The following is a 27115-nucleotide window of genomic DNA, read 5'->3' as shown; positions in this document are numbered from 1 at the left end:
CATTTCTAGGTCTGTTGTTTTGGAGTTCCTTGTCCCATCAACCATCACCAGTCACACAGATGAAGCAGACATGTTTGAAGGATAGTGAAGTAAGTTTTCCTTAAGAATTACTACAATAGAGAAGAGAGTAAAAACACTGAAGATATACACACAATTTAAACATATGTGGCATGAAGAATAGACAGGCATAAACAGGATCATCAGGATCATCAACCAGGGGAGATATTGCCTTTTCAAAGGCTGCCTTTTTAGAATTCATCATACCTCATACAAAACTGTAGTATTCCCATGAAGGAGAGGCCCATAGCAAATGTAGGAATGACCAACAACCCAGCCTAAATCAGAAGCTGCCCACCACACCTAAAATGAAATAAAAATGTAAATATCATGAGTATTTATTAAGAGGAGTTCAAAAACATTTACAGGACATTTAAACAGAATTACCTCACCAGGTTTGAGTCCATATACAGCTGACATTGTCCAGTTCAGCATAACTGCGTAGCCACCTGTTGGTCTGACAACACCCTAAATGAGATAATTTCAATATTTAAGATCATTTGAATGATGCAATGATATTCCTGCCTTCAAAGAAATTTTGGGGGTTTAGCAGCAATCAACTTAAAGTTGCCTAATTCCAATGCTCCTCACTTAAGAAACGGATCCATTCCAACAAGTACATGCTTGTGCTAGCATTCCCACTGAAGAAGTAATTTTGGAAAACAAACAAACAAATAAACAAACATACATTAAGACAAACAAAAAAAAACAACCCAAGACCTAGATGACAACAGTTTTCAGAAGATAACTAACAAAACTAGAATTCTCTCATTAAAATTGGATATAGAAATATTTAGTCAACATATGCTGACAAAAAATAAGAGATTATTTACCTCACTTAAACCGTGGCCATCTAAATGCTAGGCATGTTTTAAATCCATTGCCTAGTCTCTCTGTATCATCATTGGAAAAGAGGTGGAGTAGCCAATCCTTAAAACAACCAGGATGAATTACTCCCTGAAATGTACCCCTCTTTCTCCACTGACTCTTTTTAAAGATGTCAGAAAATTGACTTAAACCAGCTGTCTATTTTTGAAAGGCTTATTATCTAGCCCAAAGTATACATACAAATGCAAAACAAAGAACATCCCAGTCTCAGTCTAAAAGAGGGATTTGAAAATTAGAATGAGAGAGTATCAACAGCATCATGCACCTTGGTAAACTGAAAATCAGCTCTGGAACTGTTAATGGGAAAAATTTAGAAATATTTTGTAATATTTCTATGCTTAATATACATTTCATCATCTTCTAGTACACTGTTTCTAGAAGACAGAATTAAGTAAACTATGTCCTGAACTAAGATTCAGATGAGATTGATCAGACCAAACAGCTATCTACAGTGCAGACATTACAATGCAGCTCTCTGTCTGTGCTAGGCACAGTACATTCTCTTTATGTAGTTAATAGAATGAAATAGGCACTTCCAGACCTCACCCAAAAAACAAGGGACTGTGGAGACAATATATTAACTCATTAAAATGGAGGTTGCCACAACAGAGAATGGTTAACTAACAATCCACGAATTTCAGAAAGCAGATTGCCTTTGTTAGTCTCAGCTTCTAACTTAGTCCCTGCTCTTAGATTAACAAAACTTTTGTTATGAAGGTCATAACTGAGTAATTTTACTTGCATGACCATTTAAAAGCAAGCTCCTTAAATGAATAAAAAGTTATTTTATTGTTACTTAGTATTAGCTGACAATCTCCCTCTTATAAGGGTGATTCATTCAAGGTGTCCATTTTTCTCTGGAGAGCCAACACAGTGAAGTACACTTCTGAGAACTTTTATCTCTGATATACTGTATTTTTGAACTAACAGTCAAGGAAAATTCCTGTTGTAACAAAGCATTTTACCTTGGAACTTTATAATGAAATAATTCAAGATACATATGTTGCTTTAAAGTGCCCATGTTCAACGCAAAATCAGAAGACATTTTTCTCAGCAAAACTGGTGTTTGTTTTCCCTTACCTCCCCACAGATTCTGAACTTTATAGGCCACATCATTAAATAATTTTCTAGTAGTAGTCTAAGCACTGCCATATCCAGGGATGTGTGATACTGTCTCTGAATTTGTGGTGGTAAGACCACTGCCAGAAAATTCTATTCAGCTTGCCTTCTACACTTGAAAAGAGAATTGTTAAGTACCAAGCAAACACTCAAGAGTTTGCTTTTAAATTAAGATCTTTTAAAAATACATCATTAAGACTAATTGACATTTGAAAGCAAACATTTTCAAAGAACGCCCTGTTAGTTTTCACTTAATCTAAACTTTCATTTTCGTGGGAATTATGTTCTCAGAACTGTTCAGTAACACAAGCCTTCAGAGCACGCTTAAATCCAATTTAATCTGTAATGTCATTCACTACATCTTATCTATGGGAAGATGAGCTACTATGTAAATAATGAATAAGCAAAGACTATTCAGCAATAAACGCTATCACACAAGTGATATATTAAGTAATCTTGCCATTAAGTGACTATACTATGCTTATCTGAAACAGTTAAAACACAGAAGATATTAATGGATAAAAGCCATTCTGCTGTCCTCAAAAGTTTATACTGTACAAACATTTAGAAGTAAATGCAGTTTATCTTTAGATTATTACTATTTAAATAAACAAACATGATTTATTCCTAGACACTGACTGTAAAGTAGTGAAATGTGAATAAATGAGATTAAACCATTTCTAGCAATGCTTATCATTTATAGCACTGAGCTCTGGCAAACAATTTCAACCTTGTTAATTAAATATTTTCTCAAGTGGAACTGCAAATAGGTTGGTCACAGACACTTAGACTACAGATAGTCCTTTACCTTGGGCAAGCCTGTTGTTCCAGATGTATACAGAATATAAAGTGGATGGTCTGAGGGAACGGAGACACATTTATAACACTGTGCTTTTGCAAGCTCTTCTTCCCAGTCAAGATCGCGACCTGGGGCAAGAGGAACATGGCCCTGCCCATCGAAAAATAGAATATTGTCAAAAGAAAAACAGATGGAATAAATGGAATTGGGTCAAAAAACATGTACTATTCAATTTTTTTGTACAATACTATTCAACTTTCTGAACAATAATCTCTCTGCTGCATTAGTTTGATTTACTATTTAAATCTTACAACTACAAACTTCTCCCGTAAAATTCAAAAACAAACTACAACAGATACACTAAAAATTTTACTTGTACAAGAGAAAAGGCATGTGCACTACATACACATCTGAAAGTTAACATAAAGGCACAACAACTGTACACCCACCAAATTAGGTCGCTTGTAAATGAGAACTTTATCAGGTTTGCTCTGTGCCCTTGCCAGCGCTCCATCGAGGAGGGATATGTATTCCACTTTCCTTTTTGGTTCTACTCCAAAACTTGCTGTTACAATAAGTTTGGGCTAAAATAAAGAAGTTAGATTGTTAATATATACCTTTGCAATATATTCACATATGTAACCTAATAACATGTTTTCCGTGAAATTCTTTGATTAATGATGTTCAATGTAAAAAATCTATCTTCACATAATTAGAAACAGGGGGTTAGATCAGTTTTCTAAGGAAATAAGGCTTGCGTGATCTTGCTGTCCATGCATCTGTTTTTTGTTCAGGAGCACACTAATAACTTCTGACACTCTTCACCATTTTCAACCAAATTTGAGTAAGGAATCAGCAGTATTAAGTTCTTGTAAGTTGCATAAAAATTAATGAACAGAGACAAAAACCCATCTGCACCTTAGCCCCTCCATTAAGGAAAAGTGGTACAGTGATGTCAACAATTATCTGTCCTGTTTAGCCTGCTTTCTAATTATCTGCCTGCACCCAATGGCATATTTCAAACATAGCTGTAGCACTTTGCTGGCTCTTTTTCAGCCTGCAATTTAATAGCATGGGAGGGAAAACAGGAGAAAGAGGAAAAAGAAGGCAAACGAGATGACAGGAAACTAGAAACACAGGAAGAGAATAAGCTAAAGTCATGAGGCACATGAGGGAAGTAAAGCTAGAGTCTTTCAAGTGATGGTTGCGGGATTCAGGATGCAAAATCACTAAAAATCAGCTTTCCACAGTTAAGGGTTTTTTTAGAATAATTTCTATTTCCAAATGTGGATTTAGCATCTTTGTCATTAAATTAACCTCAGGTTTTATTAAGATTTCCTAAATCAAGAAATCTGCATATAAGCTATTTTGACTTAGGTCCTAAGATCAGTATTTTTATTTCTTGTATTTCAGGAAATAAAAGGTACCACCAAAGAAACTATGTGTTAGAACACATTTTAATTGGAGAAGAACAAGTCTTCAATCTCCTTGCTTTTGGGGTTTTAGAATTATATTTATCTTGTGCCCCCCAGTTTGATCAAGCTAGTTTACTAATTGTAGGCATTAGCATAAATCTCATTAAGAGGCACAAACCACAATGCCATAGTTAAGGCTGCATTAAACTCAGAACAGAAAGCACAGATTAAATTGTTTTCTTGTGCAATAATAAAGTTTCCTGTCCAAATCTGCCATTCAGGGAAGTTCGCTAATTAGTGTGTATTCAAAATAAAGATTTCAGATGAGCTTTAACATTTCAGCATTTGTCTTCTTTCTCTTTTGGTATGCACTGATTTTAATAAAAGATGATACAATACAATGCAGTTAAACTGAAAATTCATCTGGAGGCTACCCTGAAATTAGACCGTAATTAATGTAAGATATTAACACAGTTCTACTCAATTGCCAAGATGAAAGACTGTTGTCAACACTAGGTTTACAGTCATTTGTAAATGGTGCCACCTCTGCTCATCAACTGTTTTGTATGAAGTAACGAGGTCTAAAAATAACTAATACTAAATTGGCTAAGGCGATATATTTCCCAAGTGAGGGTTGCTACTTGGAAGCATCAAAGATCACTGTGCAAATCAAAGGTCCATTACTGGCTTTAACTGCTGTTTTCTAGTGTTTTACCTCTTTGCCTACTGACATTACTTCCCCTGCATCTCTGCTCCCATACACCCACTTCCCACCTCTTCTGTTGCTCCATGTAGTCCTGCACAATAAGATTAGGTAGAAATATAACTAGCTTGAACAAAAACGAGGAAAGTTCAAAGGTTTGCTGGAGAAGGAATGTCAGCAATAGTGAGCTGTAGAAAAAAAAAAAAAAAAACAAACAAAGAAGTAGAAATGAGATAAAGCAAGGCCCTATAGTACCAGACCAACAATTTTACTCTGTTGTAAAGATTCCTCCTACAAATTCTACAGTCCTTAACAGCATTCAAGGCAAAGTTTAGAAAAAGCTATAAATACATTTCATTGGGCCAGCTAATAAAGCTGCAAAAAGCCCAAACTGAAAATCAACTAGCTTTGGGCACAAAATGTCAGGAGTGTCACGAAGATGTTTACTGAGAGATCCAGCACTTGGGCCCTCATTACGCAACACACAACACTTGTTCCTCCTCATGCCCCAGCAGCACATCTGATCACAAGTCTATGCTCAAACTTACTGCACTTTTGTTGTGCCTCACTCCTCCTTAAAAAGAGTGACAGGCATTTTAATGAAATCCAGTGCCTATGCAGTCATTATATAGCTCTGCTGCACCTGCTGGTACTGCATTGGCTTTGTGGTGAGATGATCCATGTCAGACTGCCATGCACATTAAATCCTGCCAATATTATACAGTGCTCTAAAGAAAGAGACCTGAATCATACCACAGAAGTAGTTAAAAATAAAACACAAGATAGTGCCTTCTAATCTACAATACATATTCCAAAAATAAACAGTGCAAGAAAAGACCAGACTGCAACTATTGCAAGGCAATTGTGTATCTTAAGTATCAGCAGCTGAGCTTGCAGCGTAATCACTCAAAAAGTTTGATCGTCTCATGATGAGTAGGGGTAACCATTCATAGCCATACCTGTGCACAGGAACTACATCTTATTCAGAATAAACTATTACAAAAGATTAGGTCATTTTTTTCAAGGAGGTCTTACTAAAATTTCCAGATGTGTCAACTGTAAATAAGTAAGGAATACAGTATTTCCAACCTCAATGAAAGATAGTAACAGTTTTGAGTTAACTTCGGTGTCTCCTACATTTTGTCCTGTTGTGACAGGACAAGGGGCAATGGTTTTAAACTAAAACAGAGTAGATTCAGACTAGATATAAGGAAGAAATTTTTTTTACAGTGAAGGTGGTGAAACACTGGAACAGGTTGCCCAGAGAGGTGGTTGATGCCACATCCATGGAAACATTCAAGGTCAGGCTGGACGGGGCTCTGAGCAACCTGATCTAATTGAAGATGACCCTGGTCACTGCACGGGGGTTGGACTAGATGGGCTTTAAAGATCCCTTCCAACACAAACTAATCTATGATTCTATGAAAGTATCTACTGTTTCAATATTGCAAACTATATATTCCCAGATTCAGGTGAAAGGAAAGATGACAAGAAATGCCTGTTCTCACGCCTGTATCACTTCATCACAATTCACGGCAGAATGTCTGTAACTGCTAATACCTGACGAGTAGAAATTATCAGCTGCAGGACTTTGCAGCATTCCCAGACCTACTTAAAATTCAAGATAAATTAAGGTAAGCTGGTAAAGTATATGTACCTTTTCATAGTCACTAGAAAGTGTTTGTTATTTCTCTCACTTAAATATTCCAATAAAATATGAAGTTCGACCCTTCTTCCACAAGAGCATCTCACAGCCAGCTTTCCATTGCACACCTTTAACTCCTTCTAATTAATCTCAGCAACATTAGGTCCTGTACTGCAGCATCTAAACCACTTCACATAAAAGCCTAAAAGAAAGGTTAGGGTTTTTTGAGACTGCTTCAATTAACTTCTGAGTTCAGCAGAATATCACCTATCACAGCTACTTATATACATATCTTAAAGATAATCTCAGTAGCGTGCAATTCACTTATCAAGAAAGCTTTACTGTGTTGCAAAATTGGGGCGTGTTTTGAAATTTAGATTGAGGATGTGCCTCTCCACGTACACTTTCATTACACATCAGATGGACCAAAAATCATCCACAATATTTAGATGTGCCTTTTAAAGAAACAAAAAGGCAATATAAATTAGAATTTAATCCATGGCCTGCAGCTAGTAATTCTATAGCTAACCCTTTGAAAGACTTGCTATGTGACCTTGGGTAAATCACTTAAACTTCCTCTGTTTTCTTTTTAATGCATGAAGCAAGGATTATGATTACTGTGCTGTCTCCCTTTGTTCCTCAGAGAAAATCCATTGGGATTAATTAGTTAATATTTGCAAGATACTCTAAAAGTAAATGCGCTAGATGATTTGTATGTAGTAACCTTCATTTTAAAAGTTTATCATTTTTTCTTCTACAGCATTTTTCCCTAATTCTATGAGTTAAAATTAATTTTTATAGCTTGTTAAAACAGTGGGGGAGTGGGAAGAAAGACAGGGAAAACTATGGAGCTGTTGTTAGCTCTCCCCCAGTTTTTTTTCACAATTCCAACAAACCATTTCAGCCATTTTACTAACTTCGTTGTTAAAACATCAAGGCAAGGAGAGGGGATGCATTCAACTTTCTATTTACAGATATTCATAAAATTCAAGCCTTGGTGATGTGAAAAGCACCTCCATACATAAAAATCTAAGTAAAAGTTCCACAAATCCTGTGGGCTTTACCCTGCATAGTGTTTTGGCTTATATGTCTAACCAACGGAATTCAGTGATAGATGGCCACCGTGGATGGTCCAAATGATCTAGATGATTCATCAAGATGACAAAGACTCGTCTTGTTCACTGGTAGAAAACAAGAACAGAAACTTCCAGTACAAACATTGTTAGCTGGTTTGCAAGTAATGCACATGCAAGCTACTAATATGCACATGTAAGCTACTAAATAGATTATTAAAGTACTATTTGCATTTTCATTTACAAAGACTTACATAATGCTTCATAAACAAGCTCAACTTGTGCTGAACTTGGAAGCCTTTAAAGCATTCAGCTCTATCAATTATGCTCTCTGCAGAGTCACTTACTTAAGGCAACTGGTTCCCTAGCTGCCTTGATTCATGTAGAAATTAGATGAAGTAGATTTATAGCTAAAAAAATGTACTACTTAATATGTCTAAACATCAAGTAAAATAATGAAGCCATTTAGGGTAGGCAGCATTTTCCTCATAGACTTGAGGAAAATGCTGGGCGAAAAGCCAATTTTAAGGGGATGCTTTGTAGAAAAAGATTGACAAATGGGAGAAGAAAGTATGCTCTAAACAGACAGCAGCGTGTTAAACTCATGCTTTTTCAAAAGAGGTCAAAATTTGTATCTCAATGTCTGTTATAAAAATATCAACCTCAGCACAGATGTAGTACTTTGTTCACATTGCAGTGTTAGGTATTATAAACAAGTTGAGACTGCATGCCACACAAACACAAATGTTGTTACCCCCTCTGGAAAAAAAAGCGGGTTTTTTGGCTTTCACTTACATAAGTAACTAATGCAATGGTGTTTGTTGTTCCAAATACGTATTACCTTTGCATGATCAATGCGAACAGAAAGCTCTTTAGACGCAAATCCACCAAAAATCAGGCTATGGATGGCTCCTATTCTTGCACAAGCCAGCATGCAGTACACTGTCTGTGGAATCATGGGCATGTAGATGACCACACGATCTCCTTTCTTCACACCATGTCTGACCATGACATCAGCTAACTTGGAGACCTGTACTGACAAAACATTCCCAACATATTAAAAGTTTCTCCAGATCTGCTGTTGCCCCATAAAAAATAACTTTCACACCATCAACAGACGTGGGACATTAAGATGATGAGCCAGTATGATATGGAAAGTTGATGAACGATGCAATCCAGGTTCAATAAATTTAGGACAATTTCCTTTTTGCAAAAAACCACTGTAATACATTTTTATTTTGTAAAATGGGAATGGATTGAAACTAATTATTTTACACATTAGAGCAAACAAAATCAATAGCGATGTTTTACAAATTTTTAAATGACACTCTAACATCCCATTCTTTTATCCAGATAACTGCTTATATTTCTTAAGTTTAGTTTTTAAGAATGGATGTAAACAGGGCATTTCATAATGCAAATTCTGTCCTAACTAGCTAAGTTTGAAACACAAATCAATATGTAGTAATATTTTCCCTACTACAGTGTTGTAAGCTTTGCAGGATCTGAGATAAGAAATCTTACACCCTGAACTAAATGTAAATACAAATTCAGAGAAACATGTTTAGATTTAAGAAGTCATTTTTCCTCTCCTTTTCAGATTTTCATTTTTGGTACGCAGAACCCTGAAGACAGACTATGCATGGCAGCAAAGGACTGGAACTCAAGAAATGTGATAGATGAGCAGCAATGTCAGCCACCTGTATCACCATGAGAAAATATTTATTACCTCAACAGTGTATAGTATTCTGTCACAAAACTAGTATTGAATATTTCATTAGTACATCAGGACGGACAATTTACCACATAGTAAGTTCTGTTAGAGTCAGCATGGGAGCCTGTGACAAGCACTGTGCACTTGTCCCAACCTGCTTGTTACGGCACGGAAACGTGGCATCTTCTGAAGGAAAAGCAAATTACTAATTCCCCAAGAGTGACTGAATGAAGTCAGCTGTCAGAGGTTTCTCAAGTTCCAGAGGCTGATAGCTGTGTAACACTCAGTATCTAAACCTGCTCACTGCCTTTAAATTTTTCAATTAGACATCAGTGTGTAGAGGTATATAAGCAATAGAGGTAAAACTGCACATAACTGTGCACAAAACATATGTTAATAGGTTAACAAGAAAAACTGTAAACTAAGAAGAAGCAAAGTAGACTAATAAGCTAGGGAACAGGATGAAAGTAGAAACATCCCAGGAAGTCGTGAGCTGGAACACTGCATAAGCATGGTTGTTTACATGCCAGTCAGATGTAACCAGAACAGGAGTTCTGCTTGCAATAGTTTTACATTAGTGATAAGACTAAAAAGTTAAATTCTCTAGGAAGTGCTTGGGATATCTGAAGACATAAATCTAAGTTGAGAACAAAGGAGTTGCTCTGTCTTACAGGGGAACTCTTCTTACCTACAGCAGTAAAACTTCTTTAAGAGGTTGCCATTCACGAGAAAATACTACAATAAACATAAGAAGTTTAAACACTCTAATTTCTTTCACTATCAGTGTAACATGAATCTACTCATATATGAATTCCTTACATCTTACCTGTACTGCATTATTCCTTATTTATTCATTTATCACATAGATAATGTTTCAAGTAAAACTTAGTCTCGTGAAAGATTCTTCTTCAGGTACTATCAGACTGGAGAGAAAGGAAAGGGGAGACAAACTCCTGAGAGCAGCAGGGGAGTGTTGCCTGTAGGATAGAAAATACCCAAGCTCCTGAAGCAGTAGGAGATGTTTCAGTGACTCAGCAAATAATGCAAGCAATGGGAGCAGCCTAGGCCAATAATACACATTGTGCAAGCAGGACAGGTGGGAAGGACGCTCTTTTTCAAGGATGAGCTAGTCAGGAGGGTAGATTTTATTTGAAATGTTTTGCTTTCATTTATATTATTCATCAAATTTGAGTTTTCTCTATTTAAAGAATTACTTTTTTCCTGTTTAATATTTCAAATTCCAGTACCACTATTACTTTCTGAGATTTGTAGGCATTAGGCTCTTTCTTTTATCGTCATATTCAAAATTTGGGGCAATTACATCCAATCCTAGAAGCCTATCTGATACATGTACTGAAGACAATAATATAGCATTACTCACTGCTTTTCTCTTCAGTGGGAACACATGTTCAGATTTTCAGCAGCCTGAGACAGTAACATCCAGAAGCTCCAGATGTATCTGACCTGTGTTTGCATTAAATACAGAGCTCATCCACAATAAACTGCATATTTCTACACTTCTGCCTGAGGATTTAAGAAAATGGAAACATAGAAGGTCGAAGCACCCATTGCTTGCATCAGAAGATAACAGCACAGCTTCCATTTTTTATAAACATTTCATAAATCCCTGCTGTTATTTTCAAACACAAGAGTGAATATGTTTATAAGGCAAAGTCATCACCATACCAAGCTGAAAACTCACACAAACTAAGGTATGTATATGATTTATTTGTAACAGGCCTCTTATATTAAATGTTACTGATTATCAAAAGAAAATATTTTTAATTCTAGACCTATTAATACCCATCTATGAAACTGACACACGCTGTCAAAACCCCACAAAAATCAACAAGGCCTGGACATATACACAAGTAGAATTTATTGCCATACTACTGGCATTTACAGTCATTTCTAGATAGGACTGGTGAATGTAATTGTAAGTAAGAATAACAACTCTACTTCCAAAGGCAAATTACTTTTCTATACTTCCTACTGTGAACACATTAAAATCTGCAAACTCACTGTAACACAGAGCTAATATCACCTATCTCAAAGAACTGAGAAAACTAATCCTTATCTTTGCTGCTTATGAGACTCTCAAGCAGAGTGTTGACAAAAAGGCCAGAGTCATTGAAAACAATATTTAATGAGTAATTTTATAGTCATTGTAAGTATGGATAGTAGGCAACAAGGAGTTATACACAATGGATGAGTATTATTATTCATTGTTATTATTTTATAATTATTAATGATGATGAAAAGGGTAATGTTTGCCTGCTAAAGAAAAAAGGCATCACTTAAAGATCATCATTAGTAATTTTGTAATAGAAGATTCCCAGTACCTGTATACAAGCTATATAACTGGGTACTTGGTTGTAAGAGGGAGACAGTGAAGAGATCTGCATGTACTTAAGTCATTTTTATTGAAACCTATCATAGGTAAATTGTACTTAAAGCAGCATAGATGTAGACAGGAACCACGTCTTCCATGCAAACCCAGTAATCACCTGTCTGCACTTAATGTCCCCACCCTAGAGAGTTTAATGCCACTGGAGACAATAACCCAATACAATATGTAGGTATCTGATCTTCCTTGTGCCCTTCCCCTCATCCTTCTGACAGCTGGGGAACATTTGGGCTACATAACAAAATGCTGTCTCTAGCTGCAACTATTTGGAAGACTAGGGAACATCATAAAGCAGGTTTACATTGACCTTAAGACTGATGTGGAAACCCTGAAACATCCAAGCAATCACTCGTTCTAAAAAAAAAAAAAGGGGGGGGGGGGGGCAGAGGGAAGAGTAAGTAGTAACATTTCATTAAACTGTTAAAAGCCATGAAACCTTCCACTTCGTTACAGTGTGTTGTCATTTATGGTTTACATTAAGACAATGTACTTTATCACTCAAGATTTTACAGTTGCTATTTTCCTACCAGCATGCTGTTTCTCCGCTTTTCTTCAGGTTTAAGATTTCTCTATCACTTTAATATATTTGATACTTCAGTAATAAAATCCTTCAGACCAAGTGATATAATAAGAAACTCAAGTAGGCTTTCAGCTTTAAAGATCTGGGCTTAAATTACATTTTATCAAATGCAAGCCCCCAGTGACCATGGCTTTATTTTTATCCAGCCACCAAAAAAAACCTGTATCTGTGTTAGCAGTGCAGGTTTGGAGAAGTACTGCAGTTCTGAAGTAAACCACCTAGCTGTCCCTAGTACAAAAAGCAGTTTTGGTCCATGCCGAAAGAATTCTTCTTAGAAGATACTAAAACAGAAATTCCACTCAAAATGCTCAAAAGAAGGATTTCAAACCTTCCTGGGTTGAACAATGACTGGGTCTCACCCATGTCGAGTCCTTCAATGCAAGCTAAACACAAAAGGATTCTTCAAATACCAAGAGCTCCTGAAATATCCTGAAGTGCATCTCATGGCGTAAAAAGAGCCACGTCACATACACAGTCCTCTAAACCAAAGGAAGCAAGTCACCTTATGCTCTTCAGCTTCTCCACTGTGTTGTTCTTCCAAGACTACTAAAGGAAGTACTCCTTCCTACTCTCCCACCCCTTGATCAGCCTCTTCACTCTTCTGTTACTCTTCTTAATTATTGTTTCCTCCTTTTACTACTGCTGCAAAAGCTTCTCCAGCAGATGCACCACCCTGTTGCTAACATCAAGCCTGCTTCAGAGTGGCAGCGGACCGACAAGTGGTGCTGCATTCATTTCAAGTACATGAAGACCATCCTTCAGAGGTGGCATGGTGCATGTGCCCCTACCGCAGAGATCTTGAACAGATTGTCAGGGGAGGGGAAAGCATTCCACCAAGACCCACTGCTCATCCACAGGCATCCAAGGACATCCACGAACATCCATGCCCTTGGTACCAGGATCAGTAGTCCTGGGACACAGTCAAGGGAAAAGCATGGCAATGGTGCTGCACATGTCTACCTGCCTGCAGCCCCCAGAGGACCCCCACAAGACAACATGCAGGAACATCCCTTCTGTGCCACGGCAGGCAATGGGAACTGCAAAATCAGGGGTCCGGATGCCCACACGAGTAAGCATGCATAACCCTTTCCTGTACATGTGTTGAGCGTGGGACTGTGCTTAGGAGGTTTCTGGTAGAATTAGGGCACTGGTGGCAGAGCTGTGGAAAGGCAGTGTGAGTCTCTGGATTGACTGTGAGAGCTGCTAATGCCTTGAGAGATGACTCCCCGGGGGCCGTGAGCTGTGAGGGAAGTTCTGTGGAGCAACAAGCTCCATCAGAGACCTCGTGCCCCATCCCAGCTCTGCCTGTGTGCCAGGCACAGTCCTGGAAACCGCGTAAGTCATGGAAGTGGCATGCCTTGATAACAGCTCTCCTAGGCTTTTGCACAAAACCCCAGCCACACGGTCTCAAATGCAGTGTATGAAGGACCTACCTTGTGGTGGTAGTTGTGCTGGTACCCTCTTTCACAAGTAATAAGAAAAAATATAAATCAGGATGATTTCTATTCCTTTCTCATACAGCCAGACAGCTGCTGGGATTGCAGCTAGTTTCAGTAATTTCTCCTTCTTTCTTTCAGATGCCAAGAAGTTCTTTGGATTGAGAGGAAGCTGGGGATTTTGGGGAAAGGCCATTTTCCTTCCTGGTTTGGGAGTTCGGCTGTGGACTGTGTGTCTCCAAGGAGGGACTAGGATGAGATGGGGATTCTATAATACTTATCAGCTTGGCATGGATTTAATGTTTCATCAGAAGTGATGCCATGGCATTCACTCCGCAGAAGAGATGGGTTCCAGACAACCATTTGCCTCAGAAGGGATTTCTGGTACTTGTGAAGGATGGCCCAAAGTGTTCTGCACAACTCCTACAGCATCGATGTTCCCCTAAAAGGGCGATATCCACTTGGGGTGGGGAGAGAACTCAAGCAGCAGTGAGAGAGATGAGGAGTGAGCATGGCACTTCCTAAAGGAATCCACAAGTCAAGGAAGCAAAGATTTGTGGTGTAGCTATGTTCAGACAGCTTTGAAGTGAGCGATGAGACATTCGGTTCAAAGCATGAAACTAAACCTAGTCCAAAGTAGAACTCACAAACCACGTATAGTGGAAATGTCAAGAGCCTCAGCAGCTAATTTAGCATGGTTTTGCTTCACTCATCTGCCCAAGCTGCACCAAATTATACATTACTGTCGGCATTGCTGACATTGACCTGCTGCAGTACAACTACCTTCAGTCTGGGGAGATCAAGTTCCAGCTGCTTCTTCAGACTTTCACAGTGCACTTGGAAGTCTTTTGTGTGGAATGTGAAAAACCCAAGACACCACTCTTTGTAAATTCCTGATTAGTCTCATCCTTTAAAGAATACTAATATTGATAATTTTTAAGAGCTACCCCAGTGACATCACAGTTAAATCTTTCTAGGACATGCACTAAAGAATGCCATTTGAGATTTAAATAAGATAAGGAAAACCAGCATTAAAGAAGTCTAATACATAGTTGTATGAAGATAATGTTGCTTTACCAGACAAAGAGGATAAAATGTTGGGTTGTCAGTCTAAGTAGGATTTTCTGTCCCTATTCTAGTTTTGATTCTAAATCAGCTGTGAGAAAAAATACCTACAAATGAAAGTCACTATTTCTAGCTAAGAAGGAACTGGTCATTTTTCAAGGCAGAAGGCAAAGAAAGAAGATGGAGTAAAGCGTGAAGAATGAGAAAGACTACTAGAAACAGAACAATCTGGGTGATTCCTCAGTCACGTACAGGAGAGCAGAGCAAGACAGATACACATATAAATCCAAACTGGCAATGGCTAATACAGCTATTTTGGAAGAATATGCTTTTAAGGTGGGTAATTATGGAAAAAACCTTCCTACAGAAGAAATTACATCCTAGTCCACTGTTGATAACCTGAAGCCCTTCTTTCTCATCCATGTTTTTGTGACATTCAATGCTGTCACAGGCTTGGGGGGGTGCTGGTTTTACTAATCCCGTCACGTTACTGCACTCAGAAATTGTTTATTACGACACTGAATTCAACATGTTAACTGTGAATTGTTATTGAATCACAGAGAGAAATCATACTGCTTTTGTGCACATGATCTGTCAAGAGTCAACAACTGCAAATAATATGACTCTCAAATTCTTGAGATTTCTTTTTAGCAAGTGAGGTATTCTAGACAATACACCCAATGATGTAAACAGAAAGGGATTTTACCTAACAACCTTTGCCTTAACTTGAAAATGGTAGTATTTTCCAATACAATCAGAAAATTTGTTTTTAAATGAACAGAAGCCATTGCTCCTTATTTCTTCTGGGTGTCTTTATATTTCCCTAATACTACGAAGGCTCAGTAGTATTTCTAACAGAATTTTTGTCTCCCTTATCTTTTCCTGCCACCTCACTACTGGAATTAAAGAATCTCCCAAGGCATACTCAAAACTTTCACCTACATCCCATTTCACTGGCTTCAGTCCAACATTGTAATCCCCATTTAAAGGCCTGTAACAGGCATCAGTAAAGAAAAAAGTCCAATCAGTACATTCCGGAAGACTGTTATGTCTTAAATTTGCTAAATTTCTCCACTCTGCATTTGGAAGATTTCATCTGTAACAACATATAATTAACACACTTAAAATGCAACTGTATGCACTATGTACAACTTCACTTTTAACTGACTGTAATTCTCAAGACTTTCCAAGTGTGAAGACAGTACAGTTGTACAGAATATCAACACAAACTGATCTTGCCATTATTTATATCAATAAAGAATTGCTGTAATTGTCCTACAATCCTTCTGTTCCAGTTCTGCCAAAAAAAAAAAGTTTCCCACAGGTTGGGCACCAAATATCCACAAGCTTCCATCATTTCTCTCAATTATTTATAGTTTAGTGGTGCTTAACTTCAAAATTGCAGCATCACTGTAGCTCATAGGTCTGAACAGCAGTAAAACAAGTAAAAAAGGTAGGGATAGTTTGAAAACAGCAGGCTTCCTGAGTACATAGCTCAAGCTATCCCACCCTCCCTAAGGAGCCTTATTATCTCCAGCCAAGCACCTATGTCATTTTTTTCATCCTTACCACGAGTTTGATCCTGGAACAAATGATCCAACCTGCAACAAAACTCTGCCTCTTCCCACGCTGTGACCCACAGTTATCCTACATAACTTCTGGTGAATCCACCTATAAACTCCACTTTTATTACGAATTCCACCACTTCAAGTGCTGATCTCTTGTAGAGACATTTTGAACAGGTGGTCTCTCTGAAAAGACATCATCATTACACTAACAGCTTACTGTCCAGACTACTACATATTCATTGGATATGGACAGTCCAAACAACAGTCTGAACACAGATTCACACTGTCAGGCTATTTTAAATTGGGGAAGGAACTCAGGAAAGAAGGCAAAAGGCTTCTTTGCCCGCAAAGAGGTTCATCAACTTTGGTCGTATGTCTGATCTGCACTCACATTGATCTAAAATGAAACATTTGGAGCACTGAAATTCTATTTCAAAATGACAAGATAGAGTACTTTTAGCTTACGCTGAGCAGACTGAGAGCACAGTGACAAGCAGTGACTGAGGGCTGTGAGCCAAACGTCATCACCCATGCTCCACAGGGGTTTTGGTAGGCCTTTTCTAAGTCTCTCCTAGCACCTACAGGATCTATGACACAAAATATAGCAGCCCACGTCTCTCCCACTTCCAGCAGATCTCTGTGTGAATACCTTTGTTATCAGGTGTCCAGTAGTTACCAGGTAAGCCAGGTTAAATTTAGTCCACAAGAGTGGACTAGAAAGCTTTGACAGACAAGATATTAACCCCAAATCCTGCCTTTCACTTATATTCCCTTTTGATTAAGAAGAAGAGCAAACTGTAGAGAATTCAAAAACGGTATTTAGATAGGAGTCAACTACCAGCAAGATTATAATGAATGTCTGAATGAATTTTGCTATATACTCCCAGAAAACTTAAACCAGTTCTTCCATTCAGTTTGGTAATGCTGCTGTAAGAGGAAATGTGGAGGAAAGGATGTGTACGTCAACTAGCAAAATTTTCTCATTCTGCACAAATCTGCCATATCCTAAAACATCTAATACACTTATAGAGAATAGAGACACAAACTTAGGAGACTTAATACCAACATCAAGCTTAAAAAGCAAAACAAAGGCTACTTTTCAAGTGCTTTTCAGAGGAAATTTCTACAGAGAGTCCTTTAAGATAATTTACATTAAAATCTTATATTACTTCATTAAAATAAAACAAGAATGTATTTTTATATGTATATATATGTATAAATTAATTTCATATATAAGTATATTATGTATATATTTATATATGGCATATGACACAGAACTGTATATATAAAAGCATATGACACAAAATTGTATATATAAAAGCATAACTTTATATATATTATATATATATATATAAAATAATAAATAAAATTAGATAAGGAGCTGGGCCCTTTTAAAGTCTTCTAATTTCTTAAAACATCGAAGCTAGTTGTTCTAGCTCCAGCATACTATATGGTAACTTCCAACTTCTTTTTTGGACTTGGTAAACCAAGAGAAAACTGCTGAGGAGTAAGTGTTTTCTATATTTTCCTTTAAAAGTTGAGTGCAGTATGGGTTTATCATTTTTTGTAGCTGTATGACTTCTCTTTTCCTGCAACAGTGGAATAAAATCCTCACAAACTGAATTACTGTATTGTGAACCTTATTTCACATTTCAAACCATAGGTTCACATTACTCCAGACGCTTACACGCGTATCTGAGGTAGAGTGAGTGTGTTCCATTTGCTGTAATGCATCTTGAACATTGAAATACATTAAGGAAGAACATGAGTCTGACTCCAACGTTTCTTTGTACTCGGTGTTAAGTGCAACCACTACATATGACTGGAAGAAAAAAAGCCAGCTAAACAGAGGAGCGGGGTGAGGGCAAACCACCAGCTGACAGCAGTGAGAGCGGAGGACCTTGAACAGGGCAGACTGCAAACACCCATGGTGGCAACAACCCGCGGTCTGGCACTGAGTACATCTGAATGGGCTGATCCAGAACTGGGTATTCAGGACCCCAGCTGGGGGGAAGCTACCTCAGCCGATGGGAGGTCGAAATCCACAGACTTTCCAGACAGAAAGCTAGTGCAGGGCCACCAGCACCCGCACTACAGCCTGCAGTGGGGCAGGTGACGCAGCTTGCTTTAGAGCTCCTCCCTGTTAAATTTCATTTGGTTTTACGCTCAGTTATGCGCAGCAATAGCCAAGGTACACATCTTCATTTCTACAGAACTGAATTTCTGTCCATTGTAGCAATCGTCAAGTGACTTGACTAATACTTTGCTTTACCTTTGAAATATGAAATAAGAACTGTTGGGGGGGAAGAAATCCAATAGCAAAAAGTTCAAAATTTAACCAACTTGGAAAAAAATTATTAAACTGCATTAGATAAAGAAGAACTAGAGGAAGATCAAAACCTCTTAGATGCCGTATAATTTGGTACAGGTAGTGAAGCTTATAAATCAATACTGAGCACAGCAAAAGGAACAAACTAGCAAGGTAGACCATTTCTACCTCTCTCGTATCTACCCGCTGTGCAATATTTACTGCCCATTTTCAGTAACAAGGTTATTCTCAAACATACCTGTTCAAGAAGTTCCTTATATGTTATTTTCTCTTTGGTATTTGTTACAGGACTGTCATAAATTATGGCAATTTGGTCTCCTTGTCCATTCTCAACATGACGATCTACAGCATTGTAACAGATATTCAGCTCTCCGCCTACAAACCTAAAAAAGAAGTTGGAACTATGTAACAGCCAGCCTTCCAAACCAATAAGACTATTCTTTTGCATTTTATGGGGTTTTTTAAAGGAATAAGAGCATGCAATTAAAATATAGCTCATAAAACATTATACTCTTTTCTATATTTTATTTACATATTATATATTTGTATATATTCAGATATTTTATACATATACATTTTTTATTCTATAATCTCACCATTTACTCAAAAAGCTAAATAAGCTTATTAATGAAAACAGTGAAAGTAAAGTACTGTACCGTAATTGACTTAACTAAGAACCTGCTAAACTTGGTGCTGATTTAACTTACTTTTCATCAATCATTCTGATTTTTATAGCTAAGATTTCACAGAAAAAGCACACATTCACATAAAATAATCTAACATTATGAAAATATGTTATTACACTACTTTGTATTGGCATGCACACATACCCTTTTTAAGAAAAACAGGTTCAGGACTCAAAATATTCTTATTCATCTCTTGGCAATAACAGTTAAGAATACAAGCATCTGTATCTAAATGAAACTGACCCCAACAGTTATAAAATCTTACAAATTTGTCTGACATTCATAATGAATTTGACATTACCGTGTTTTACATCAGTGACTCAAAATCCCCTGTAAAGCGATGTGAGTCATAGTCTCTTCAACAGCCAGATATTTACAGAAAATTGTCATCTTCTAATTAAAGAAAAACGCTTCACAAACTCAGGTTCCATTTTTGTTGTCATTTTATACAGAAAAAGAAAATTCAAGTGCAGCATAATCCTCAAGTAAGAAAATACAAAAGGCATCAGATACAAAGATGACTCTACTAAGTGAAAGTTGACACAAAACCTAAAAATTAAAGTTCATGCTAAATAATTCTCTGTTTATTTTCCTATCTGCACGTATCTCTCTACAGCAATAAGAAGAGCAACACACAGAAAAAACACAGTTGAGAGTTTCCAAAAAGTTCTATGGGGATGCTCTACTGTGATAATGTATTGTTATAATGTAACTAGAAATAAAAACAGACAGCCTGAAGTAACCCACTACTAGTTGAAAAAGTATTTCCCTTTTCACCTTTCCTGTCTAGTAAAGGACTGCTCTAAATCAGGATATTTTATATATTATTCGTCTATCCATATGCACGGAAGTCAACGAATGGCAATTATTAAACCAAAACCAGTTAGGATGTTTAGGATGCAGCAATCTTTTATTATGACAGCTTTACAATGCCATTAATAAGTAGAAAGTGGGGGGCCAAAAACAAACCCCTTTCCATAAAAGAAGAACTGCACGAACAATAAAGGATTGGTGGTTGTTTCATGTAACATAGAGAAACTCTGTATTACTGTCATAAAAAGTTGTGTAGGATTCAGGTCATCCATTGATTTTACATCAAATGACTGCAGGATGATATGAACAAGGGAACAAGGGAGTGCAGCACCTGGGCTACTATGTGTAACCACCAAAGAACAGTCAAAACATGAGCAAGCACTGGAGCTTTGATTCTTCTAAAGATAAATGGCAACATCAACGCCGTCACATAAATTTTTAACAATTGTTTGCGAACGAGTATGTGAAAGAGATGTGACTGCAAGTTGAAACAAAACCCAAGACTATCTGGACAGTGTAATGAGAGCTTTGCTACCCCGTTCAGAAGGAGGGAGGCTCTTACGGGATCAGAGAAACAGAGATGTACCTACCATGACCATAACTGCAAGACTTTCACTTCTCTACTGTCACCCAAGGACATGCTCAAATACCTCATTCTGGCTGACAAATAAAAGCTGCTTGGCTTTGAAAAGCTGCCCTGTGCTGCTACAAACTTCGGTTGATACAGCAATTCCCAAGGAGACAAATACCTGCGAGGAACTCTGATTTGCTTGAATAAACTTTAGTTGGAAAGAAACAGCAGCATGAAACCAGGACCCAGTCTTGGAATAAGGACATCAATGAGATGCTCCTATTTAAAACGAGGTCTAGAATCAAAAAGAAAATATTCCAATAGACTGCAGAAAGATCAGAGGTGGATCTGCAGGACGTTTGTAAGAACTGCCAGTAAATCTTGCCATAATAGGCAGGACTGTAAAATGCTAATCTGTTGCTAACCAGACAATTATCTCAATGAGGCTTACTGACCGAACCCAAGTCTGAAGAACCTTATTTTACGCCGTGTTCCTAAAGCTGAGAAATTAACAACATTCAACAAATGGAGCAGAGGAAGAGTAAAACAAATAAAAAGAGTAAAAAATAACAACTCTAATACATAAAAGAAACTGCATTCTGTTCACTAGAAGTCTCTTTGAAGAGCTCATCTACCGTTCACTGGTGCTATGGTGGAACAACATGACAAGGTTCTTCCTGTCAAAAATCACAGAATTTAAAACTGGTTATAACATCAAAACAGCTTGCTTTACAGCAACATTTTAAACCAATATTCTGACAATATCTACTTATCCTTTTGGTAAGTCTTTTTTCCCCACACAACCATGAAAGCAGCTGCCTTTGATAATCCACATTATGCATAACTAAGATCTAATAAGGCATCTTTTTAATAATTGGAGTGCAGTTACCCACATTAGGACCCTCTTAAGCTTCTTCAAAGCTGCCTACAGCAGTCACCTGGGACTTACTGCTTCTTCGTGACTGGGGCTCGGTACCTTCTGTCTCACCCCAGCCCTGAGGTTTCGCACCGTTTCTGTTGTTTCACAAACAGGAATCTCAAGCCCATGCACTTACCTCTTTAATCATACTTTAAAATGACTACTCTGTTAACCTTTTAGAGGTAGGAGTAGAAGAGGGCATGAAAGCACTGATCTCCTGTTCATTTTTTACTCTTGGCAAGTCAGTCATTTAGGTCTTCCATAGCAGGACTCCCGTTACATACGGCTTAACACCTACCATCTATGGCCTGGAAAATTTTTTTTTACTGCATTCAGTATTTTTTTGGATGTGACAACAGCCTACTTGCTAGTAACTAAATAAGTATAGTCGTGAAGAAGGCAACACATAATTACACCTTAAGTCACTTCACTCAAATATTCAAAAGTTATGCTTTTATTTTCAACACTATCTGCTATCTGAAGAATCAAAGTAGTTGTATTCAGAGACAATTTTTAGCCTTCATTCAATGGTTCAGAAGCAGAGATAATTAAGAATAAAAAAAGAAATAAAGTAAAGGCTCTGAATAAAGCTGGCATATATGCAAAAGAAAAAACTACATTAAAATTATTTTGCCACTACAACTGTAAAAAAAGCATATTGCTAAAATCCTTTTTTGCCATGCCGGGTACATATACTTCTCCAAGCCAGCTTCCCAGGAATCAATGGGATGGGTTTTTTTATTTTTCTAGATGAAGCAAGAACAGAAGCTGAATAAAATGTTAGACAAAACCACGACAATATTAGACATTTTGAGATAATACTATGCTAATTGATCCAGTCACATTTTTTAAAAGTGTAAGCAACATTTGAATAGCAATCTGTGCAACATTCCTAAAGTTCAAAGGGGATTTTATATTGCACTTGCATCTTAGAATCAGGGAAAAAACATAACTTGCAAAATTCCCCTCTGCTTGCACACATTAGGAAAAACTGTTTCCACGTTCCTAAAGAAATACTCGCTTTAACCTTTCTAACTGGGATTCCACAAGATCCCAAAATAATCTGTTGAAGTGTTTCACTTTCTTTAGCATTAAAAAGAATTTTCTTTCTAACACCTAAAATCTACATCTTCCTTGTTGCAAATTAAGACTTCTAGTTTTGACCTCTTCAAAGCCAACACAAAGAACAGTTTTTCCTTCAACTTTGTAGCCAAATTCTACATGTTTTAAAACTCAGGTCTCCTTTTTGGCTTCTACACCAATTTCAATTCCTCTATCCTTTTCTTGACCAATCATGCTTTTTTGCTCTTCTCATTATTTTTGATGTGGGCAAGACCAGATGAAGTTTTGCACCATAGCAGCCACTGATGCAGGTCAGAACACTCAATGGTACCTGGGATTACTGCCTCAACAAAACAGCCAGGGGATGGTGACATTGATCACATAGCTTTTGGAAATCATTTTGCATCCCACTGACAAAATACTGGTATTTCCAATGGCAGAGACTGAAGCAAATGCACTAGGGCATGCTGCACATTTCTTTCATGCTCTTACAGTATTTAGAGAGGATGAATTGGCATTTCCCTTATAGCTACATTTTACATACGTTAACCGCCTCCTTCAACTTCTTCAACTGAAGTAAATGAGACTGGAAAATATATGAAGACTATGTTTCCATAAGTATCAGGTTTGGCAACCAAAAACATAGATACTGCAAGAAATGGGTATTTCTTAATTGACCTAATAATATGTTATGAATAGACAAATTCTAAGTCAAGAAGCACATACATGAACTTCTTAATACTATTTTTAAGGTCTCCATAAACTGCTTCCTAGGTAAACCTCAGAACCAGAGCTACATCTTCACCCTGTTAGACCAGCAAGCTATGTTTTTCTTGGAAGCCTGGCCTCTTCCTCAGTTATGTTCCGTCCTCTTCATTTTCTCTTCAACATGTCCTCTGAAAGAGCCTCTAGTATCCTCTCTCTCTCTTATATTCAGTCTTTTCCTCAAAGAACTTATCTATCTGTCGTCCTGCTGAGCACACTGAATGCTGGTAACCATGTGGGACTTCAGAGGCATTACAGTACTACACTAGTATCACATACAGCCCGTTATCACTTAAGGTGAACTTCAATAAAAAAAATTGTATATGAAGACATTAAAGAGGATTACACAAATCTGAATTGCTTAATGTTCTATTATCCACAACAGAGCAACAGATACCTGACATCCAAACAATAATTATGGCCTGATGTTGAGTCTTCAGAGACTTCCATCTTTGCATAATCCCACATAATCATGGACTGGTTGAGGTTGGAAGGGACCTCTGCAGGGAAACTGGTCCAACCCCCTGCTCAACCAGGTCCATCTGGAGCCAGCAGACCAGGACTGTGTCCCGATGGCTTTTGAATATCTCCAAGGATGGAGACCCCACAACCAACTCTGTGCCACTGCTCAGTCACTCTCACATTATAAAAGTGTTTCCTGATGTTTGGAGAGAACCCCCTGTGTTTCAGTTTGTGCCCGTTGCCTCTGGTCCTGTCACTGGGCACCACTGAAAAGAGCTTGGCTCCGTCTTTGTACACCCTCCCTTCAGGTATTTGCCCGCATTAGCAAGATAATTTCAGTCTGTGGCAATCTGCATCCACACAGGGAGAAGAATGCAAGAGAGAAGTGAGGCCAAGAAAAGACCCTTGCAAGATAAGTCTGACTTCAGCCCATGAAACTTTATCCAGTTATCCCTGCTGTAAGGCCAAATAACTTCCATCTGAGAAGTCACAATGCTTTAAAAAGACCTAACCTTGTTACTTTCAGCTAGCAAGCTTATCATGCTCAGCAAATCAAACCGTTTGTTTGACGCAATCTGATAGCAAAATCATGCTCACTAGCATGTAATAATTCTCATTCCTTAGTTCTTAAAAAGTAACCATTGTATCAACTTCTTCATTATTCTGTTCAGGAATGCCAGAGTCAGGGCGCTTTACTGGTTTTTAATCATAGAACCATTTACACTGGAAAAGACCCTTAAGATCCTTGAGTCCAACCGTTAAATCAGCACTGCCAAGTCCACCACTGAACCATGTCCCTAACGGCCACATCTACATGTCTTTTAAATACCTCCAGGGATGGTGACTCAACCACTTCCCCAGGCAGCCTGTTCCAATGCTTGACAACCCTTTTAGTGAAGAAAGTTTTCCTAATATCCAACTTAAACCTCCCCTGGCACAACTGGAGGCTGTTTCTCCTTGTTCCATCGCTTATTACTTGGGAGAAGAGACCAGCACCCACCTCACTACAACCTCCTTTCAGGTAGTTGTAGAGAGCGATCAGGTCTCCCCTCCGCCTCCTTTTCCCCAGACTAAACAGTCCCAGTTCCCTCAGGTGCTCCTCATAAGACTTGTGCTCTAGACCCTTCTCTAGACCCTAATTATGCAGGCAATCCTACCTGCCCTTTTTGCATAGTGCCACGACCTAAAAATCAAGGTCAGTGGGCCCCATCCATCTGGTTTAGGCCTTCTGACTGTTATACAGCCCTGCAGACTTAAAGAGATTTATCCTGGCTGGGTGCTGTTTAACATTCAGCTTAAGACATACAAACAATTTTCACTACTAGAGGTGCCAAGCAGTAATGTCAGACACCAATAAGAAAGCGAGCTCCACTCGACTGGTTCTGTATCTCTTCATGCTGGCAGATTTGAGAATGATTAATATTTTTAATTATATTTTTAGAATGATTAGTATTTTAAAATTAAAATCAAACCAGAAAAAAATAGAAAAATGGCAAAGAACGTCAATGTACCAAAGACGACCCTCATCCTGGTTTGCCTTTTTCATTCTATATCAGCTTCTCCTTGAGAAAAGATCAAAGAGCATGATGTAAACCTGCTGAAAAAGAGGCAGGGGTGGTCAACACAAAATTTTAACAGGGCAATTGCCTTTGAGGAAGTACTGAAAATCCTGTCTGCCAATTTATAAGAAGGATATCACGCTCTGTCTCAGGTCACTCTGCCACTCGCCACACGGGTATGTACACCGCAACGCCAATGCTTCTTGCCAAACGCTACCTTAACCACATCCTCTAAATTCTGACCTACTTAGTTTAAGCAACTCCGAAAGCCACCGCGTCTGTCTTTTCGCACCCCTGCCTCCCCTGGCACCCGGTGCCGGGTTTCCCGTGCTCGCAGCAGCCCGCTCCCCACCGAGGCCCAAGAGGGGACAGCCTGGAGAGCGCAGGGCGCGCTCACCCGTGTCACTCGGGCACGCGTGGGCTCACCCGCCCCAGTGCCCGCCAGCCGCCCTCTCACCCCAACACGCTCATCCCTGCCGCTTTTAATCATTAAGCGGGACCAAGGGTAATCATTAAACTCCCCCACGCTCCGCAGCCACCTCCTCCTGCCGCAGCCCGAATACGTGCTGGGGTAGTTTCGTCTCAACCACACGACCCCCGCAACCCAGCAGACCCGCAGCCCCCCGCGGCAGGCAGCCCTCCCCGCCACGGCGGAGCCCCCGGCCCCGCACCGGGGAGGACACGGGCAGACTCACCAGGAGGCGCTCCCCGGGCGGCCCCTCTCCAGGACCCGGGCCCAGGGCTTGTACCACTGGATCTGCTCGGCGGCAGCTCCCCACACCTTCTCGGGCTCCCTCACGGAGGTCCTGAAAACTTCCTCGTACTCGCCCAGCGCCCGGGAGGAGGCGGCGCGGCCGCCGGGCGGCGGGAGGCGGGCGGCGGCGGGCCGGCCCGGCAGCGGGCTCCCCGCGCAGGGCCCTCCCGGCCGCCTCCAGGCGCCGCCGCCGCCGCCGCCGCCGCCCCGGCCCGCCGCCGCCGCCCCCCCGACGAGTTTCGGCAGCGCCGCCAGCCTGCCCAGGAAGCCCATCTTCCGCGGCCTTCAAGGGCTCGGAGCCGCACGGGCTTCGCTAAGGCTCCGCAAAGCCCTCGGACGGCACAAGGCGGAGCGGCGGCGGCCGCCGTTGCCCGGGGCACGGCGGGGCTGCCCCCGCACGCCGGCTCCCCTCAGACAAGGGGACGCGGAAGCGAGTCGGAGCCGGGCGGGCAGCGTCGCCTCGGCCGGGCCGAGCGGGGGCGGGCGGGAAGGCGGGAAGGAAGAGGCCGGCGGCGGCTGCTGCCCCCGGTGGAGCCGCGGGAGGGTCGGGCCGGGCCGGGCCGGGCCGGGCCGGGCGCCATGTCGGGGCGGGCGGCCTCGTCAGCGCTCGGCGGCGGAGAGGGACGGAAAAAGGGGCGACCCGAGGTTATTTGTGACTCGATGGCTTGCACGACAGGTAGTAGCCGTAACTCTCCTCGAGTATTTGTTTTGGCAGACGTTCTTGCT

The 27115-nt window shown here is 39.5% G+C and overlaps 1 protein-coding gene across 5 annotated transcripts in view; it reads right to left on the bottom strand.

Annotated features, from left to right (window-relative positions):
• ACSS3 (acyl-CoA synthetase short chain family member 3) overlaps window positions 1–26723 on the bottom strand; it is a 92108-nt gene extending 65385 nt beyond the window's left edge. For 3 of the 5 annotated variants that reach the window (XM_049791972.1, XM_049791973.1, XM_049791974.1), the window contains exons 1-7: window positions 26331–26723; window positions 19037–19181; window positions 8541–8729; window positions 3313–3447; window positions 2873–3013; window positions 445–525; window positions 265–360 (exon numbers count right to left, since the gene is read on the bottom strand). In XM_049791972.1, coding sequence (XP_049647929.1) covers window positions 265–360; window positions 445–525; window positions 2873–3013; window positions 3313–3447; window positions 8541–8729; window positions 19037–19181; window positions 26331–26662 — 1119 coding nt within the window. In that variant the 5' untranslated portion in view covers window positions 26663–26723. Of the gene's footprint in view, window positions 1–264; window positions 361–444; window positions 526–2872; window positions 3014–3312; window positions 3448–4993; window positions 5040–8540; window positions 8730–10239; window positions 10283–19036; window positions 19182–26330 lie in introns of those variants that run through there. The other 2 variants (XM_049791975.1, XM_049791976.1) reach the window with 2 other exon arrangements.
• Between the last annotated feature and the right edge of the window lie 392 nt (window positions 26724–27115).

Source organism: Accipiter gentilis, chromosome 34, assembly GCF_929443795.1.
Source record: "Accipiter gentilis chromosome 34, bAccGen1.1, whole genome shotgun sequence".
Taxonomy (NCBI): Eukaryota; Metazoa; Chordata; class Aves; order Accipitriformes; family Accipitridae; genus Astur; species Astur gentilis.
This window is presented reverse-complemented; position numbering and strand designations above follow the sequence as displayed.